The sequence below is a fragment of the Crocodylus porosus genome, unplaced genomic scaffold (genome assembly GCF_001723895.1).
Source record: "Crocodylus porosus isolate Cpor-Errol unplaced genomic scaffold, CroPor_comp1, whole genome shotgun sequence".
Lineage (NCBI taxonomy): Eukaryota > Metazoa > Chordata > Crocodylia > Crocodylidae > Crocodylus > Crocodylus porosus.
Genome location: NW_017728943.1, coordinates 28407276 through 28428476, shown reverse-complemented (window position 1 = coordinate 28428476; position 21201 = coordinate 28407276). Strand labels below are relative to the sequence as shown.

Here is a 21201-nt window from a genome sequence, read left to right as displayed (position 1 = left end):
CTCTGACCCTATTTGCAAATACACCTTTTGTGCCATCTAATGAGTGTGTGTCTGTGATTTTGGTGGCCTCCAGAGAAACGAACCGCTTTATGCATCACAACTACAGCTCACACATGAAAACTCAATCATTACCTACCTATAAAGTCTTGCCCAAACTACTGCTCTTTGCTTAAAGATGTAAATGTTAGTAAATACTGGTTCTAGCAGGCAAAGGAACTTCTAAAGACAATGGCTAGCCTCAGAAAATGTCTTGCCTCTGGTCTTCTGGGGAGCTTGGACTGCAAGCAAAGGCACCATAGCCAACTGCAGGTGGTACCCAGGGATCAGCTGCCCTCTAAGGTGGCCAGGTTCTAAGGCAGAGAAGAGCTTTGGCAATTAAAATCAACTCCTAAATTGTACCCAAAAGACAGCTGAAGAGTCAGTGCAGGCTGCAAATGGAGGTGTAAAGGTGACTGTGCTAACTGAAGGTCACACTGCTTTCAAGATGACAACCTGTGACAAAATACTGGCTAGATGGCCAACTTACAAAGGCAGATAACACAAAAAAACTCCCTAGCAGAGCAGCTATTTTGTTCTCTAAATAAATGACACTACTTCAATAAGAGGCAGGTTCCACAGAGAGGGATGTCCTGCAGGAAGTGTACTTTGAGGAGAGACCTGAAAGAGGGAAGGGTAGCTATTTGAGAAAATATCTCATGGCAAGTCACATAGGAAGTGGGAGGCCCGAAGTGGGAGGTATGATAGGTTGCAGAAACAGGAGCATGAGCAGAATAAAAAACACCACCAGCAAAAGAATCAGCCATAAGGTGGTGACTCCAGCTGGTCTTACATATTGAATAGCTAGGAAATGATCCACAAGAGAAAAAGCTCAAGCAAGCCTGGACTCAGTCTGAATTCATCACTGTGTCACCGTGGAAACTCTCTGAGCAAGTACAAGTACAAGTCTTAAAGAGCAGTAGGAGCACAAATCCTACTGAAGATCAAAGGGCCTCTAGCCCAGTATATGTAAGATGAGTTTCCCAATAGATGGACTCGTTCCTGAGCAAATTAAACCTAGCCTTTCCTTTTTGGGGACCTTATTTAGGAAGTTACCAGCTGTCTTCAAATTCACACACTACCTCAGAGTGACTAGAAAAGTATTTGCCTCAAAGAATTAACAGGTACGAGGCGTTTTTATATCATCTTCTCCCAAGGATACCTCCCTCTAGGCAAACTTCTTATCCATTGTCCGCCCAGGTCAGCTAGTGGTTGTTGCACTCCAGTTACTTCACCACCCACCTTATGTAACTGTGACTTTGGCAGCTGACTTCCAGGTGCTACACAACTATCTTGGTAGATGACCCCAACTTGCAGCAAAGTCTGCACTAAATCTGCCTTGCTCGTGCTTAAAAATCAATGTCTCAGATAAATATACCCAGCGCTATGCATATCAGACTTACTGCAGCAGGGAGGAGGGGAAGTCCTTGACATCTTTATTTTGCTTTTGGTTTTTTGGTTTGTTGTTGGGTTTTTTGTTTTGTTTTGTTATTTTTAAAGATGGCTCATCTTATGTTCTAAAAAACAAACAAACAGAAAAGCCTATAGCTTTCTTTATTGTTAATGTGAAATCAAACCGCTATGCAGAAAAAGAACAAACAGTTCTTTGAATAGATGGCACCGTTGTATTTAAAGAGTGGGAATTCAAATAAGCCTCAGTGAAAAGAAGGTGAGCAGTGTGCACATTCTGTTTTTATTTATTGTTGGCAGAAATAGAGCATTACTTAGGTGTAATTTACATAAGAGTTTCTAATTTAACGCCAAGGTTGTTGAAGGGAAAAATGACATGCATTTATCAAGGGATAAAAATAGCAGCTATGCCAACATTTGAAACGGGCAGAGCCACAGAAACCTCGCTGTGCTGCAAAGCAAAGGACTGATCCAGTGAAAGCAGAGTAGGTGGCTAACTTTTCTAGGGGGTTTATAGAGTGGAAGAAAAAAAAAGTCTACGCACCATTTCCCACATGCTGTCTTATCAGGAAGGCTATTAAGCACGGTATAATTGCCCTGGTTCAGGCTTGATCATAAAGAAATGAACAACCACTCAGGTTTCAAGTGTGATAAAAACAACAAAAGCCTTTTTTGTTCTACTGATAAAAAAATAACTTGATCATGAAATAATCCAAGGTCCATATGGAAACCAAATGGCCCAGTTATATTTACTATTGAAATGGGTTCTTGTAATTCCCTTTGTGTCATGTATATCAGAAGTCAAGGCTTTATCCAAAAGTTAAATTAACCATGTGTTAACTGTTATTTATTTATTTATGCATTTTCTGAATGGATTTGAGGGAGAGCTTCAATAGCCTAACTTTATATTCAGAAAAGGTTAAAAAACAAAGGGAGATTGAAAGAAAATCTTAGTATCTAATAGGCCTGATACCTTTTCATTTTTACAAGTTTCAAAGCAATTTCACTGGCCCCAAAACAGACTACAGTAGAGAATTTGAGGCAGTAGAACTGGGCTCTTGTTAACCCCAAGCATTCAAAAATCATTAGTCAGAACCTGAAAAAAAAAAAAAATCACAAGATGTAAAAATTAATAAATTTAAAGTGTTCCTTTGTTCATCTTCTGGGTTTTGAACCTTCTGGGTTCATCTTTTTAGACCCTTCTACAAAGACCCTACGGCTAGAAAAGTCCTTTAAAAAATCCTGAAACCAGGGATTCTCTCCAAAAATCACCCAACTCCGGGAGCTATAGATTTTAGGGGCAAAAATATCTAAGACTGCAAGACTTAGAATAAAACTGAGAGAGCTGAACACTGTCAGAAATTTAGAAAGGCAGAATTGTTGTTTCTAGTAAAACAATACCACGTTACATCTGAAAATGTGTTTGTGTTGCTGAAGATGTTTTTAAACACTAAGGACTGTGCTATTTATTTTAGTTTTCAGAACAGATCACTTTATTTATTATTTAATATTTGAAATTTCTCCACCATGTATCACTTAAAAGTACTGTATTTTCTCAATTACAACATGCACATTTTTGTCCAAAAAGGAGCACAAAAGTAAATGAACAACGAGCAGGCTCAACTGAGCAGACTCAACTCCCCAGTTGCTGCTACTCAATTACTTACCACAAAGAAAGATCTTTTTTCTTCATTCTTCTTTCAAAAACAAGATCCGTATTTTAGTCTGTGGTGTGTTGTGTACAAGAAAATATGGTAATTAACTCCCTGTTGAATTGTTTATAGATGGTACCAATGGGGGAAAAAAATCATCAAATGCATCAAAAGTTGTAAATGTGAACATTTGCCATAGGGGTTCTTTCTTATCCCTACCAACTCATCCTGATATTTCAGCCTGAAACTAAAAGTGTTATACAGTTATATAAAGAGTTTAGTTTCCATAGAAACTGTTGTTATTGTCTAAAGAATTTAAAAATGGTTTTAAAAAGTGTGCATTTTACAGTCCCATTTGCATACTGCAGATGCAAAATCTTCAACGATTTATAATTTTACCAGTATTTATACCTTAGACCATTTTAGATGACATTCCTAGATTTAAGAACTTCTATATTATTGGCATAACTACATCACATGGAAACATTAAATACATTTAGAGCCATTTTTGTGTTTTACTACACTACTTATGTTCACAGAACGTGTACAAGTCTAGATATAGACAGACACAGACCTCTATCTAGAGATACTATCTCTAGATAGCTGTAATATAATTTCTTATATTTTATTCTCATGCACACAGAACATGCCAAGCTAGAGAAACAAAAGCAGCCTGGACCAGTTTGCACAGCAGAATAGGAGTGGAGGGAGTGGTGCCCGGTAGAGGAAAGGCTAAGAGGAAATTACAAAGGAAGTTCCTTCATTGCAAGTATCAATTTACAAACTTGCTTCAGCATTTTTAAACCAAACAGTCTAGGGCCCCCAAGGTCCTGAAGTCCTAATCTATTTGACGTCAGGGGGAGTTCCGATTTAGGGAGGGCTATGGAATAAGGCTCTGAGGACTACATGTTTCAAAACTGCTCAAATTAATCTGTACATAAACAGTTTTTTCCTTCTGATTTAAAGATGAATTGCTTATTAATCTCCTCTCAAAATTACTTCTTCCTTCTTAAATGATTCTAATAACTTATTAAAAAGCAGAGGTTATGATAATTATCTTATAATTCCCTCAGCCCTGTATAGCTCTCATTATATTTGGAATGAAGACACTTCTCTTCATACACAATTATAAAGGTCTCTCCTCGTTTTCTCCAGACCATTAGCTCCATTTATCTTCTCATTTGCATATTCACCTCAATGCTCCTGTAGCTTGATATTTGCCCTCTCTTACAATTACCATTCTCCCCCATTGCAAGATTTAGCACAAACATCACATTTTGGATGGAAAATGCTCTTGCAACTTCTGAGTAAGAAAACTGAACAAATCCCTGAACAAGTTGGGGGGACAGGAAAGATGATTTTGTATTTAAATCTCTTGGCTAGAACAGAGGAAGTCTCGGATACATTCCCAGGGACTTTCAACGTATCACTGTGGGGGTTGACATTTTAAAAGTTATGTAGGTGCCTTGAGATGCAAAAGAGCCTAGGGATTTTCAAAAGCACCTCACTCCCACTGAAAGATTCTCTGCCTCATATATTGCTTTTAAATACCATTACAATTCTGGTGTTTGATCTATCTGTGCCTCAGTTCCCCCATCTGTAAGATGGTTCTGATTCTTTGTTTTCTCTGCCTACAAGGTAATATCTCTGGGGCAGGGATTTATTATTGAATTGCCATGATCGATGGGGCCAAAAATATAATGATATAATCAGTGGGTCAATGTAGTTCTCATTTCCATATTAGCAGACCCTTGAGCTTCATTTATTAGGGACATTCAGTGCGCATTAGTATAAATCTACTGACCCATTCTAAACAGATGAACAAAGATGACTTTGACCAGTCTTCCCATGTAAAGAAATTTAACAACAATTTAGCCCCACTGATTAGAGGAGATACCAGCAGTGGGGAGCCAGAAATAGGATGCAGTGGATGGGAGTGCAAGTAAGTATGGGGCCAATTACTACCACCAGTAGTTTTCATGACCCCGGCTATAAGAAGGATGTGGTGGTGGGCAGGACACCAGATCAGCATGCAGGAAACCAAGTTCCAATTCCTAGTTCTGAGGAAGACTTCATGTGAAATCTGCATCAAGTCATTTAAGCTACCTTGTGCCTCAGTTTACCATTTGAATGGAAGAGTACTTCTATGCCTCACAGGAGTGCTGTGAGGACAAAAAAATATGAAGGACTATGAAGTGACTCTGATCCTATGCTGAGGCAGCCCTTGTAGGTACAGAGAGGTAGAATGTCATTCTTATAGCACTGGCAAGGGAGTATACAGGGGAGTATTTGGGTATTGCTACACCTTACCAAGGGTTGTGTCAATAGACACCACACACTGTGGTCTTGGTTATGGTATTATAAGCTTTCACATTCATAATACTTCCTCTCTATTCCTTGCATTCTGGCAGCATTTCACAGCATGTAAATGTATAGCTTAGTTTAAATGCTTGCCCCAAGAGCAAAACATGATGTTTGTTTATGTCTAACAATGTGTCTGTCACAGGGTGGGGTGCAGGAGCGGCCGTGATCTCCCCTTGTGCCCCTACCGTGCCTAGTTGGGTCTCGAACGCACCCTCTTTCTCACCTGCCACGACTTTGATGGTTCTAATATGAATGGGAGGCTGCCTTACTGTCCCCTTGGACACAGTGTTACCTTTTGTATTGGTCCCTATCCTATAAGGAGTACCCTGGTGCATCTCAGCCTTATGGGCTACGCATGCCTCCAGCCGCCCCTGTAGCACGCCCCAAGCCTCGCTGGTGTACTGGACGTTCTTATGTCTCTGGGTGTGCTCTAAGTACGCACCCTTACACAGGGACCTCTCTGATAAGGGCCCTCTCTGAGCTTCCTAATGTTCATGCACCTTCCCTGGGCTCTATCCCGTGCGCCCCGCCCTACCCGGGGTTCCCCCTTGTGCGCACCTTCTATACGTGTGTTCACCCCCCTCAGGCTTGTACTCGCACGCTTGACTGGCACCCTGTTGCTCCTGGTGCAAGCCCTGTCTTGCACTTTCCGGGCTCCTACGACTGGCACCCTGTTGCTCCTGGTGCAAGCCCTGTCTCGTCCTTTCCGGGCTTCTACTCATGTGATCACCCTTCTTCAGGCTCTTGCCCGCACACTCGCCCTGCCTCAGGCCTCCAACCTCACGCTCGCCCTACTTGAGCCGGAAGAAAGGCGACCACACATGTAGACACCCTTGACCACACGCTTGCCCTGCCTCGGGTTTCCAACCACGCGCTTCTCGCCCTCTCTGGGGCCTGTCCCGCGCTTCTCGCCTTCTCTCACCCTCACTGGGGCCTCGTAAAATACCGCCCCGTAGAGCCGGGATCACCAGGAACCCCCACACTATTGTGTAGCTCCCCTGAAATTATCCCGATAGCCACCCCCACTGTGGTTGGGGTCAAAGCACCCCGAAACACAGCGCTCTCTACCACGCTCATTATCCCAATAGTCCCCCTACTGGGGTTGGGGTCGAGTCACCCCAAAATGCAGCGCTCTCTACCATGCCAATTATCCCAATAGTCACCCCCACTGGGGTTGGGGTCGGGATACCCCAAATGCAGCACTCTCAACCGCACTAGGAGCACCCCCACCCTACTGGGGAGCTCCTAATGAGGCCTCCTCCTTCCCCTACAGCCTCACCCAGTCCTCCGGTTGTATAATAACAAAACCAAAGTCTCCCCCTCCGGGGCCACAACTTCAAAACCACAACAGAACGCAGAGCCTCCCGGCTGTAACATAAACCTTAAGCCAACCTGGCTAACCTTCCGTCATATCCTTATCAGGGTCCTCTCCACCCCGTATCCGCATGCCGATGCTCAGGCTGCTCGGCTCCTAGTCGGCTCCTCAGCAGAGCTCCTGCCGCTCAGCCTGTCAGAGGGGAACTGCCTCAGGCCTCAGCCTTGTGTGTTTATATAGGCCAGGCCCTGCCCCCTGGTGGTCAGCTGACCCACTCAGTTGCTTTGGCAACCCCTGGCTGTGCTGCCCTATTGATTGGCAGCTAAGCCCGCATCGCCATTACTAGTAGCAAGCACCCTAGTGCTCCGCTACAGTGTCCAAGTGGGACAGATCAGCAAAAAGACTAACTAAGAGTAAAGAAATTCAATATTTTTCCCTTTGGCTAAAAGTGACCTAAACTGCTTCCTACAGTGATGAAGGGACTTTGTCATATCACTAATAATGTGCTAGAACACCGTCATCTTGTTTGTTATTATTTCAAGCAAAATAATTACATGAAAATGAACATTAGAAAAGCATGTCTTGATCCAAAGACCTCTAGATACTGTGGCAAGACTCCCATTAATTTCTACAAGTTTTGGATCAGACCCTGAAAACACAGGCCTGTTCACTAGTTCTTTGTAATTTTTAATGCACTTAGAAACAAAATAGCTTCCTCAAACTGGCAGAAAGCAAAGAGTTACCGAATTAGATACCAAATGTTGTCATAAACTAGAGGAATGCAAGGACCACATGATCACTTCTAGTTATGTGATAGACTACCCAGCCAATTCCTCATCTGCAAAAGATGGGTCTTGTGCTCAGATCTGAAGAACACCAGGGTGCAGCAAGACTAATGAGACAGATGAGTTTCATCATGAATTATGTTCCTACCAGCCTATAAAATATTACATTTGGGAACTTATTCATCCCTGTTAACTGGCATCAAGGAAGCATAATGCGCATGAGGGAACCAGGGGCTTCAAACTAACCACCTGTCCACAGTCCACAGATTGTTTAAACATTTCTTGAAGTCCAGATCCTCAGATGTTGTGAAGCAGCAGCAATGAAGCTTTGACAGTTTATGCAAGGTGAGTCTCTGGATCATATTTTATACCAGAATACTTTAGGATGAACAGATTGTGGACAGCCTACATGTGGGTGCAAAGAGCAAGAGATTTTCCACCCCATACAGACTCCTTTCAAGAGTCACAGTCCTTGTCCTCACTACGACTGGTGCCACTAGCGACTAGAGAGGAAGTGAAAACATGGGTAAGACATTCTACACCCTATTCACAAGCGTAGCAGTTGAGACATACCTCTGCATTTGGTAGCTCCAGGGGCAAGTCTACACGAGATGTTTACTGCAAGTTGACTAATCAGCTGTGCATTAAACATCTCAGCTTCTACACGTGTGCCCTTACTAGGCTGGAGTAAACCAATTTACTCCCCAGCAGGAAAGTACTTGTACTTACTCTGCAACAGCACACATGTAGACACTGCCTGGCTGGCTGGGGCATGAGGGTGCTTCAGTTTGGGGCCTTCCTGCTGGCTAGCCCCATGCTGAAGCATCCTTATGACCCATACACAACACACTGAGCTGAGGGGAGCAGCCCTGGGCTGGCAGGCTGACTGCTGGGGCCCCCTGCCAGCCAGGGCTGCTCCACCTGGCTTCATGTGCTGTGCCTGAATAAATTGTGGAACTCATTGCCCTGGAGTTAATTGCTCCAGAGCACACATGCAAATGGCATGCCCAGGAGCAATTAACTCTGGAGCGATAAGCTCTGCAGTTTGTTCAGGTGCTGTAACTGCATGTGTAGATGCACTCCAGCCACCACAATCTCTCTATGATAGCTACCATCTTGCCCAACACATCAGGGTGACTACCAGCGCTCAAACCAGGAGCTGTTGCAGTTTGAGCTGAAGAGCCAACCCTTCCTTCAGCTGCAAAAGACTTGCACTGTCCTGTGGGGCTCTGGCAGAGGAATCCCTATAAACAAAGCATATGCTCATTTAAGGGCTGTATCTACTTGCCCACAATGCCCCTAATATGTGACTGTGTATAATATAGATATGGCTGACCCCCAGCAAGCATTTTGCTTCACGTGTTAAATAGCATTTCATCCAAAGTCAACCCAGGTGCCATTTTTGTTCTGCTCCCACACATTCGTTGACAAAAGGCAACCTGATTCACTCAGGTGGTACATTACACCACCCTGGAAGTCAGGGTTTTCTCATACCCTTCAATTAATGCCACTGCAGTCACGTTGCACGATAACAAAAACAGCCTTTATGTAACCTAATAAATAAAAGTCACCAAGGTAATAGCTGTGCATAAATCTTAGCTAAAAATGTTTTGGTAGAAGAACACAAATGTCTTCTGTAAAGCAGGTGGCACTTTAAAATAATGTTCTAGCCATTGTTAATGTTTTATTGCTATTCATCGTAAAGCCATTAATCACGGAGAACTAATTTGATATTAATGTGGATGTCATAAAGCGATTCAGTAGCATTCCACTTGTAATTCAGCATTTCAAACGCTACCAGCACTCCACAGAAAGCTTTGAAAACCAAATGTAAATGGAGTATTTTTGAGATATACCTCAGATAGCTCCAGGTCCATGGAACCTGCTAACATGTATTGTCACAAAGCCCAATCATGGGACAGTGTCCTGCAACACAGCAGGTTAGAGGAAAGAAGGAAGGGAAGGGAGTATAGGAGAGGGAGTATAGGAGGAAAGACGGCGAACAAATGGAGACGGTGTCAATCCACCATCCATTTCCTCCCCTGAGGTTAGGGTATGAATGGCATCTCAAGAGGCCACTTCAGCCTTGAAGCTTCAGCCACAGCTGTGAAGCTGTGCAGCTGTACTTTCAGAACCCTGGAGAGATTTCCTTCCCTCCTTTAACCTCTGGATTTCCCCAAGGCACAGCCCAGTTACCAGAGTTGTGCGCTAGAGATTTTCCTTTCATATTAAATTCTCCGTCCAAAAATAACAATACAGGCACACAAAAAACGTATTTCTATTACTGACTTTCTCAGAAGACAATAGAAGGGAATTCCAAACATAACTGGGCTTCCTAGGACTAATACAAATGTGAACTGAAATCAGTTCAAAAGACTCTTGCTGGCCTCAACAGGCATCAGATCAGGATAACTGAAGCAGGAGACCTTCCTGTACAAAATGCAACAAAGAACTAAATGCTGAACCTAAGGGGAAGGAAAATCTTTAATTCTGTTGTTTGCATTTTAGAAATAACTCTCAGGTTTCAAGTTTTTTATTCTTTATCCACCATAAATACAACTTTCACCAGAACAGGACCAAATGCCACAGGTCTACATAGACTTGGTAAAGTGAAAATCCAAATATTTTTCTTTGTCTTGGAGAAATTCTCTCATGCCTGCCTATCATTTCCATGAGACCGTATCAAAATAATCAATGTGACATCTTGTAGGTGTACAGCAAAATAGCCTACCTTGGGAGCTCTGGCATGTTTTCCACATCTGGCATCTTTGACGAGGCTGGTATCAAGCAGCTCTGTCTCCTATGTGGAAAAGTGGAAAATATATTGTCATCACACATGTCAAAAATATACTTATATGTGCAAGTTACAAAATACTGCCACCAGAGAGAGACGGTCTTGCAGTGAATATGGTGCAGGCTGCAGAGTTTACAAAAAAACTACTTTTCAAATGTGCTCTAATTACAATTTTGGAGCCTTAGTCAAATAGCCTGATTGTTTCCTCATGAGTCTGCTCTTATGTGTGTTATTTCTCTAACTCTTTGATCTTTGGATTGCTAACCATGATGATCCAAAACTATTTAGCCTGTTTTTTTAGATTGCCAAGTACCCCTACTGAACCACATGATTTTTTTTTTTAGGCAGAACATCCATTTGCTGGTATTTATATATAGTTTCCCCTTCAATAATTAGTTTCTCGCTCCAGTAGGAAAAAGAGAACTCTGCTTCACACAAAATCTGCCCTCTGCAATAGAAAATCTACTTGATCACAGACAGAATGCTTTGAAAAGCATGCATGAAAAAGAGGGATGTTATACATTTGGTGATAACATGCTCCATCAATTTTATGGAGACTTATTTTCCTTACTGCTCAGGAAAAGTCATGTACTTTTGACAAGCCTTTCATAGTTCATGACACTTCCCAGCCCCCAAGAACACGCTGTATTTGGTAACCACAAGAACAAAAGCAACATACAATAGGCTATCCTCTATAGAGGGAAATATCTTAAAGGAAAACGTTGCAGTGGATTTTCTCTGGTTTTTAGTTTTTAATATCAACTCAGCTTTCAAAAATATATGTTTGCATATTTAGGGCCAGACTGTCCTGTCTGGTGCCCCCTTTCAGAAGAACAAGGCATGGCAGATGCCTCCCCACTCCCTTCCATTCCATGTTCAGCAGAGAAGAACGGGAATTGCTTTCCAAGGGGCTGCTACTAATTTGCACTGTGCATGTGAGTACAAGGGGTGGGCACACACAGTACAAATGGCTCGAGTCTCAGTACTTCTCACATCTAGCTTGGCAGCCCAGCAGCACTGGTGTCTAGAGGGTTACACTTGCACCAGCTTTAGAGTATTCTACTCTCTCTGGAGTTGGGGGGGGTGGCAACCAGGAAGCAAATCTGTAACTTTGAGTCAACATCTTTCCCTTAGATATTCCTTAGATAGCAACATATTCCTTAGATAGCCCAAGTTTTTTGGAAGAAATGCCTGTATATAGGTACAGAACTAGTATGGAAGGAATAACAATGGTACAGTTTGAAAAGGCCCAGATGTCTGCTCATGTACCTTTCCCATGCACTCAGACCCAGGCATCAGGCACATATTTTTTCCCCAGAGGCAACAAAAATTATCTCGTGAGATGAAGGGAAACAGGTTTAATTTGACATGGCATTGATTAAACATGTTAAAGCACATCCTACTCCTGTCTTCCTCATTTGCATCATAATACAGACTAACTGTCCACAGTAGCAAGTTCACATTCAAATACACATTAAATATAAGCAATTACAGTTATAGTGTTGAAGTAGGAATGTGACCACAGTGCATACAGCCTAATTTAATGCATTTTCAGCATTCAAGTAATTACTTCACTGATTCTCAGAGATTCTGAAATTTAAATGGAGTGAAAAGGAGCTGTATTTTGAAAAGCAAACACCAAGTTCCCAAAACAAAACATAGGTATTTTTAAGTGACATAATGATCTCGCCATGGGTTATTCTGTACACTGATTTCTTTCTATTTTTATGAATCAAATCCTGCACCAACCTTGTCCCAACCCCCAAACACTTACCATCCTACCCTGAAAGCAGTTCCTATTCTGAGAACACTACCTATTCTGTTCCCAAATAGCTGTTGTGCATGTGTGTACGTGTGTGTGACCCAGCAGATCTAGGATTTGGAAAAGAAGGTGCAGGAGCAGGGACTTGGACTGCAGAGAGGCTGCACACCAGTTCCCAGCCTCCTCCATCATCAGGGCAGGCAAACTTCACCACAAGAGCAGCAACCAGGGACTATTTTTGAAGTCCCTCAAGCAGTTACAAATCTTCCCTACTCCCTCCCTTCCGCTCTGTGCACAGTGCACAGTGGCACATCCCCTTCCCTTGCCTTCCCTCTCCCACCCACTGCTGTACCCAGCTGATCCAGAGGCAGGCTGGGATGACAGCTTCATAGCCACTCTTTCCCCACTCCAGCCAGGCTCTGCAAGGAGTCATGCTCAGTTGGAGACAGGAATGGCAGCAGCCAGGTTCTCTTCCCACACATCTACTTCCAGGCTGGCAGGAAAAGCCAGGGCTGAGTACAGACAGTCAGAAAGCCTGAGGCTGAATTGATTCAATCTTTGCAAGTTAGTCTAAGCTGCATAAATACAACTGATAAGCAAGTGAACAGACATTTACTTTTGATTCTGGAAATGCAGCCACAGGCCTGCGGTGGCTCAGGCCAGAAGATGGTAGGCACTAGAGAATGCCTCCCTGCTCGGCTGAAGCAGACAGCTTGGGGCAAGGCTAGCCCACACACCCTGCAAGGGGGGAGTTCACAGAGGAGGTGCAAAGTATCTTGGGATGCTGGGCAACTGTGAGTTCATTTGAATCTCAAGGGGATCTGGGACAGCAGTTCAATAAAGCAATTTTACCTAAATCAGTGAAGTCTGATACTACATCCATCCTCACAGATTTCATAGATTGCTAAGGGCTGGAAGGGATCTTGTAGATCATCAGGTCAAGGTTCATCTTAAACCAGTTTCAGCCATTTTGAAAGTGCACTGAACTTCTGTGGTGTTACAGATTTGAACCAATTCCCAACCATATATACTAGTTTATGTGCAATTTCTGTCCCTAGCCCAGAGGACCAGGAAGGGAGGAGGGATCCACCTGCTAGTGCCACTGTCCCGGCTCCACACAGAGCCTTGCTGGAGCAGACAGGAGTGACTCTGGAACTCCCCCACCCCCTGCCCCAGAGGCAACTGCGGGTGAGGGAGGAGGGGGAGGTGCTGCTGCTGAGCCCAGAGGGGAGTGGAGAATTCTAACTTGCTTTGAGGACTTAAAAAAATAAGCCCCTACAGCTGCTCATAAGGCATGGTTGACTGAAAGGAGCTATGTCCATAGCACTGCACCTCCCACCCCAGATCTGTGCGTGTTTGCGTGCATGTTCACTTGTCCCTCTCAGTACCCAAGAGTAACTGTTTCTTAATAAAATGACTATTATCTATCTAAAGGTTCAGTTCTCAGCTGAAAATGCACACACACATGCCCATGCTCCTCACAAGTCCCACTTCCCCACACTGCATCCCCTGTTTCACCCAACATACTATGGCAATTGAGGTGGATATAAATGTTTGGATCAGGACAAGATCTGTAACCCAAGCTCTGGTGGGTATAGAAAGGCAGTGAAAGCCATAGAGCCCTGGGATACCCAGCTCATATGCATGAAATTCCAGCATTTTCCAAGCAGGAATAAACAAATGAATCATGGAAACAAAATGGGATAGGAATGGGATGAAGTCATCCCCTAGATTTCACTGGGTGAAACCCAACCCTTCTTCAGCAGCACCTGGTGATAAACTGCTGCTCCTGTGCTTTCTTCACCAGATCAAAGTCTAGATGGAGGAGCTCCTCATCTTAACCATCCCCAGCCTCTTAAAGCCAACCGAGAACCCACCTTCAATGTAAAGGCAATGCTCAAGACCACCTGCATGAAGCCTTCCTGATATGATGTCTAATATGGGATCTCTATTGAGAAGCAGATTTCATTTATAGTACCCAAAAACTGTGATGTGTACCGGGCACTTTGTCCCTCCAGAACCCAACATGACTGGTTCCCAGATTGGGAAGGGAGGCATGACTCTCAGCTGTGCCAAATTTATCCTGCTCCAAAATCTTTGAAGCAGCAAAGGTTTGTGTGCCCCTGCTAAAGATCTGACCCTTGGCCTTACTGTAACATTTCTACTATATTCATTTCATATCTATAGTCCATCTCTGAGCAGAATTTCTTCTAAGACCCCAGGGATGTCAGATTAGTGCAAGAATGTCTCACACATGTTTTTATTTCTTCTATAATTTATTTCATGCTGTATTTGCATGCCACTGTATATGCATCTCCAAATGCAGCCTAATATTAGTGCAGACACTAGGCTATTCTTTGACAACAAAAGAGGGATTTAAAGACGGAAAAAATTAAGGAAGTTATTTATTCTTTCAAACTCTTCTGAAACACCACAGTACTGGTTACGATGAGGTCCCATTTGGAATACATCAAAACCAAAAGGCAGGCTCAGTGTTAGAGGTATGAAGGAAAACATCTGAAACAAAACAGCCAACTACAACTCTCTATTAAATGGCTGGTAGTGAGCACAACTTCAAATAAAACAAAATAAGCACACAGTGTGGAGTTCTTTGATTTAGTGCATCTGGGATGCTTGAATATTGGCAGGAATTAAAATAATGAAATATGGCAGAGTTGCATTAGTGTTTATCACACTGAGACTGAGGTTTAGGATGGGATGAGAAGGTCTAGATATAATTAAGGAAAGAAGGAGAACAGAGGACATTTAACAAAAGGGAGATAAGGGAGGAAAGAAACCGAGAAGAGAGGCAGAGATAAGGCACTCAAAAACACTTGGAGAAACTAAGATAGAGGAGAAACGCAATGAAATTGAACAGAGTAAAAATACCACCCACAAGAAACCATGCAGATACCTGCTATTAGAAAATAAAGGCTCACTGTGTCCTTAACTGCAATAAAATCAGCATACTTCAATTTCTTGCCTTTCAACCCTCTAGGCCCCTGCTGGCTTGAAGTGTGACTGCTCCAAACCCAAGCTGGCACTACCACCCATCAACATTTGTGCAGCTTACAGCTTAAGGAGTAACAAGGTCCTGAGCAGAACTTTCTTGCTCACCCTGAGGTGATGCGACTCATCTCACAAGCAATCTCCACCAATCAAAGGGCCTCATTAGATTTTAAATTTAGGTGGCTCCTGGAGCTCTTAACCCCTGGACTGTCCACATATTAACACCTGAAACTTAATTTTCAGTACACTTTAGGCAGCTTAAAATTAAGCCACTCCAGGACAGGTTTCTCTCTCATCAATGCTACCCAGCTCCTGTTCTATTAATGTGTGGCCACTCCCCACAGAGAAGGTGCCCAAGTTGCAGTCCTTCATCATCAACTGTGTGGACAAACCTATTGCCCAGGGAGCAGTTCTGACACCAAGCCAACTCTCTGTCCCACTCCCAGGGGTGCAACCTTCCCACCACCCAGGATGCAATCTTGTGTAAATAACCAGCAGAACACATACCAGCTAGCAAGCAGAAACTTTTCCTTGACCTCCAACTCGGCCATCTTCTTCAGCATGAGCTAAAAGATGCTCCTGATGGACCAGCAACCCCACATTCCAATTTCAAGTCCTAATTTATTGCAACATGAGACCTTCTTTAATTTATTTTCTCTTTATTTCTTTTTAAACTCTTTTTTCACTTCTTTTTAGTTTATCCTTTAGTGGCTGACTTCATTTAATAACTACCCCCCCACCCCATTTCCTTTCCACTTCTCATTTCATTACCCACCCCTATTGCATTAACTCTCCACCTCCCAGCTTCACGTTCCCACCCCCAACCCATCTATCCCCATACCCCAACCTAGAGCAGGAATAGAAGCCTGTCCTGACTCACTAACTCTATAGTGGCAACTCACACTGGTGGCTCCTAGCTAGGCCCCTGCTCCCCAACTATCCAGTGGCAGGTCACAGCTATGCAGGTCAGGAAGAGTCAGAGAAGGTTTTTAGTTTTAATGTGTGACTGCTCCAAACTCAAGCTAGAAGTAACACTGATCAACATTTGAGCAGCAAAAAGTATAAGGTCTAACAAGGTCCATAGCAAGACTATAATACATTTCTCAACATGCATATAGGTATTTCAACACCACTAACTCCACAAGACCAAAAAAATCAGGAATCAGGCTCAAAAATCATGATATTTTAAGCCATTAGAATCCTTTCGATTCTTTTTCATTTGGTTTCTGGTTATTGAGCCATTGGGGGAGCAGTCACATTTTTCAGCTTCTGAAAAATATGCCATTTTAAAATCACCAGACTGCAGAAGCAGGAGCTTTATAAGCACACCCCAGGAAAACAAGACCTGCAACAGAATCATGAGAAATGGTAATATTGTAATATTGTAGCAGTGCGGTTCTGAGAAAACTATGGACACATGGAAAGAAAGTATGCTAATCAAAGGATTCAGAACATTGAAAAGCTCAACAAATGCTATAAATAAATTACTTTATCAGCATTCACATGAGAGGAAAGAACGAATAAAATGTGAAAGAATAAAAGGATCACAAGTGAAGATGATGAACCACACACAGAGTGAATGTCAGATGCTTTTTACCATAGAACTGGCCTGGCATTTCATATGTTAAAAAAAGGCATGAATCCTTTATTGATTTTATGAAAGCATATCCAGACCTCTCCTAACAAAAATGGAAAAAAGGGTTTTCAGCAGGAATAATAGGCATTAGGAATAAACACAAAGCAAAAAACAGTCAACAAACACACAAACCATAAATGAAACCACACTATTTAATGGCACCTGTGCCCTGCTGGGCTCCCTCTAGAAGAGGAAGTGTAAAGAAGAATATAGGATGGAATGCAAAAAGCTTCAAAGACTGAGCTATGGGAGGACTGGGGTGAGAGGCCACCTCCTTTTAAAGAGAGTGGGCATACAGCAGTCTCACATGCATTATTACCATGTTCAAATGGACCGATGGGTGTAACAAGTTATCATCCCAGAGGTTTTGAGCTGGTGTGGTAAATTAGGTGGGAAGAAGCTAAGCAAAGCATTGAAACAGATGGCCCTACGTTCTTGGTAGTTAGCAGATTTCAGGAGGCGAGAGGTACATTTCTGTAATTTAATTTTACACCTGCATTTCAAACTGTGAAAATAGAGGCCTTTACAGCCTTGCAACACACCAGTGAAACTGAAGGCCAGAGAATGAGAAAGGCACGCCAATTGTACTGCCACTTCAGGCAGCATTCAGAGGCGTCCGGTTAAATAAGAATTCCTTGGGCAGTAACATTTTTCAAAAGTTCCAGGCCTTGGGAGCTTTGTGACCACTCACACTTGGCTTCATTGCCTAACGTCCACATGGAAGAGGGAGACGGTGATTTTTAATTGCTTTTAACAAATTCAGGGTTCACAGTAAAAAAAAACTGGCCACAGTAGTTGCTTCTTCTTTGTCTTTACTTCAGCAAAGTGAGGGTGGGGGAGTGGGCATAAGGGGAGGAGGCGAAAGCCTCAGTTCCCCTCCTGCAAAACTGACAGGCCAAATCCTTCTCCCACTGCTGTCAGTGGGAGTCTAAGCATTGATCTCAGCAGACCCAGGACTGGAACCATATTGTGTGCTAGATGAGCCATGAAAGCCTATGGCAACTGCAAAGCAAAAACAACAGAAGTTCAGCTTTGCACTGAGTAGACCTGTAACCATTGTTAATGGGACATATTAATCTTGCAACAGAATAATGTCTCTTAATTTATTATTACAAAAAAAGGAACAGTGATTTATAGTACAAAGATTTCTAAGAAGTGAAAAATTAATCCTGCTAGATTTGTTTCTAATTAGTAACTGAGACAGAAATCTAGTCCTATAGGACCAGATTGTGCAACTTACTTTTATATGAGAGTACAAATCCACAGGCACAAGAGATTGTGCAACCCTTACTGTGTTCTTGATTAATCCCCTTTGAATGAATGGAGCAACTCCAATTTATGCCAACTAGGATCTGGCCCACTCTTCTTTTCATGAATGGTTTTACACTACCAAAAATTGTGCTAAAGCCTGCTTACTGATTACATATCAGTGAGAAAGCAAGAGTCACCAGTGATGATACTAGAGAGCTCAGCTTAAAAACAGTTAATCAAATGTGTATGACCTAAAGTTAGAATCAAGCATCGTGCAGAACTTCAAAACCTGTCAGGATTACATAGCAAAGGTAGGTATATGGTGAAGCTCATGTGGGATGAGTCAGAATAGATATCTGCTTATTTTAGACATATATCCTCACAAAATAATGAATTCCTCTCTGTCACGCTTAATGCTAGCCTTTGAGTAACCATGGAATCATGTCGCTGTAATCTCTGTCCATCATTCCCTTCCAGTCTAGTACACCCTTCACAAAATCACGCCAAAGCTATATGCTATACTGTTGTCAGGGGCAGATCCATGGGGGTGCAGTGGTGCACCTGCATGCCCCTTTTATTTCTGCTCCACCCAAAGTTTAAAACCAAGTGCCTGGCAGTAGCAGTAGCATTTTTATTCAGGCAGCAGTGAGGGAGTCTATTAACTTCATGTCTCATTGTAATCTATCCAATTCCTTCAAACCTCTTCAGATAATCAACCAAGCCTTTCTTCTGTAATTCTGGTATCTGGTAGCTGCTCCTGGTAATGTAGCTCCTGTTTCATAGCCCTGCAGACTATTTTTAGCTCTAGTTACAAACATTAACAAACGTTTGGAAATAAGTTTCAGTGGATCACAGAATGCATTATTAAGATGCTCAGGAAGGCTAGAATTTGTTTTATGAATCTGAAATTAATGCACATTCCAATAAATGTATATGCATTTTTCATCACATCTTACATGGAATAATACAGCCCCAGACCACTAGCTCATTAGTAAAGCTTTTTTCAACTTGATAAAAATGTGATTTCTTATGTGTGATGATAAAACATGCCATATCCCCTTTCACAATTCTAGATCCCCGCATGACTGACATGCTGTATTTAGCACAGTACTAAGCAGGTTTGAATTCAAAACTGGTTGGCCAGTATGAATCTGAATCTGGCTAAGGATTCTGAATATGTAAGCACCATTACAAACAACTCCAGGTGATAAATTTCCAGTGAAAAATGTGCTCTTGGTGAAGCTGAAATTGCTCAAGGAATATGTAGAGTTAGTCAAGACTTAGCATGGGAGGAGAGGCAGTCAAAACAGTGTTTACATAATGTTAACTTCTACTTGTTCATTTTATAAGGGTTATTTCCGTTTCAGAAAACTCTTTTAATTTTCAAATTAATTTTGTATTAACAGTTTAATCTTAAAGTCAAAGTCAAAATTCAACCTTAGCTGACCCATCATTTTTTTACATTTTGTTTTGAAGAAATTTTCTGAGTTTGATATTCCATTCAGATTCATGTGTCACAAATTAGGCTGGCTGAGAATCTGACTCTTGACAAATAGGAAGTTGTGATTTACACCTATGTCCAGAACAAGAATTAAGGATATCAGTAGAAAACTTAGGGTCTCTGTAGATGTGCAGGACACCTACTCTGATGTGCTATAATTACAGAGCGTGGGAGCAGATTCAATTAATCAGTTATTTCAAAAGAGGTTGGTCAAGTGTGCTAATTAGCACACTCCAGCAGACTCGATTAAGATGCTCAAGATGGCTAGAATTTATTTTACGAATCTGAAAGAGATGTCCATTTAATTCTAATGACTGCAGGACTAATGAAACAAAAGAGGATTAATCAACTCTGCTGGAGCATGCTAATTAGCACATTCCAGCATCCTTAGTGTCTCGTGTATTCAGCATCCCTGTTTTTCAAAATGGTGGTGGGGGTGCTTTAACTAAAGCGTGTCGAACAAGCTTTAATTAAAGCACCCCTACAGCCATTTGAACTACAAGATGCTGAACGCATGAGACACTGCAGGTGCTTTAATTAGAGCAGCTCCCAAGAGCCGCTCTAGTTAAAGTGAGCCCCTTGACTATGGAGCATGTGTAAAGACACTCTTACATTCCAATTACGCTTGAACAATTTCAGGCATTGAAAACCCTAGAAGTGACCAGTGAATAGCAAGGTTTTAGTTAGAAAGGGCACTTTTAGAGACAATCCTATGTCATATATCAGTGATTCTCAACCAGGGTGCCAGCTCAACCAGGCAGGTCCAAGCTCAGGGGGCTCTGTACTCAGCTCACCTTCCCCGCCGCAAAAGGAGGAGGGTTGGAGGCATGTGCCTGGCAGCTAGTGATGGATGGTCCCCACTCAGCTGCACTCAGGTGCCCTTGGTAACGTCCATCACATGGAGAGACATGCAAGGGCACTCCCCACCTTCTAGCCTCAGCCAGTTCAGGCATCTGCTGGTCTTCCCCAATTAAAGACTGAACATGAGTTCCATTCATTAATGGTCCAGTCTATGAAGCCTAGTGAAACCTGGGAAGATTGGATCGATTCCCCCTTGGGCTTTCTGACCACCTGTACTTAACCTGAATTTATATTTGCACACCAGTCCGGACATACTGGGGATTACGGTAACATGGTGGGACGCAACGCACGATTGGGCGGTGAATGTCAAGGGCTATAGGCTGTACAGGAGGGACAGGATAGGAAAGAGAGGTGGGGGCGTGGCACTCTATGCTACGTTGGATAGCACTACAGAAGAAAGAGACTTGGGGGTCATCACTGACCACGAACTGAACATGAGCCTGCAATGCGATGCTGCAGCTAGTAAAGCGAGCAAAACGCTGGCTTGCATCCATAGATGCTTCTCGAGCAAATCCCGGGACATCATTCTCCCCTTGTACTCGGCCTTGGTGAGGCTGCAGCTGGATCAGGTCAGGAAAACAGACCTTACAATGATAGGCTGAGAGACATGGGACTCTTTAGCCTGGAAAAGCGTAGGCTCAGGGGTGATCTGATGAACACCTATAAGTTGATCGGGGTGACCACCAGGATCTGGGGGAACATTTGTTCACCAGAGCGCCCCAAGGAATGACTAGGTCGAACGGTCACAAACTCCTGCAAGACCGTTTCAGGCTGGACATAAGGAAGAATTTCTTTACTGTCCGAGCCCCCAAGGTCTGGAACAGT

General features: G+C 42.9%; 1 protein-coding gene across 5 annotated transcripts in view; it reads right to left on the bottom strand.

Annotated features, from left to right (window-relative positions):
• PLCB1 (phospholipase C beta 1) overlaps positions 1 to 21201 on the bottom strand; it is a 740315-nt gene that overhangs the window by 521850 nt on the left and 197264 nt on the right. For all 5 annotated transcript variants that reach the window (XM_019549094.1, XM_019549091.1, XM_019549092.1 and 2 more), the window contains one exon: positions 10294 to 10362. In XM_019549094.1, coding sequence (XP_019404639.1) covers positions 10294 to 10362 — 69 coding nt within the window. The remainder of the gene's footprint in view (positions 1 to 10293; positions 10363 to 21201) is intronic.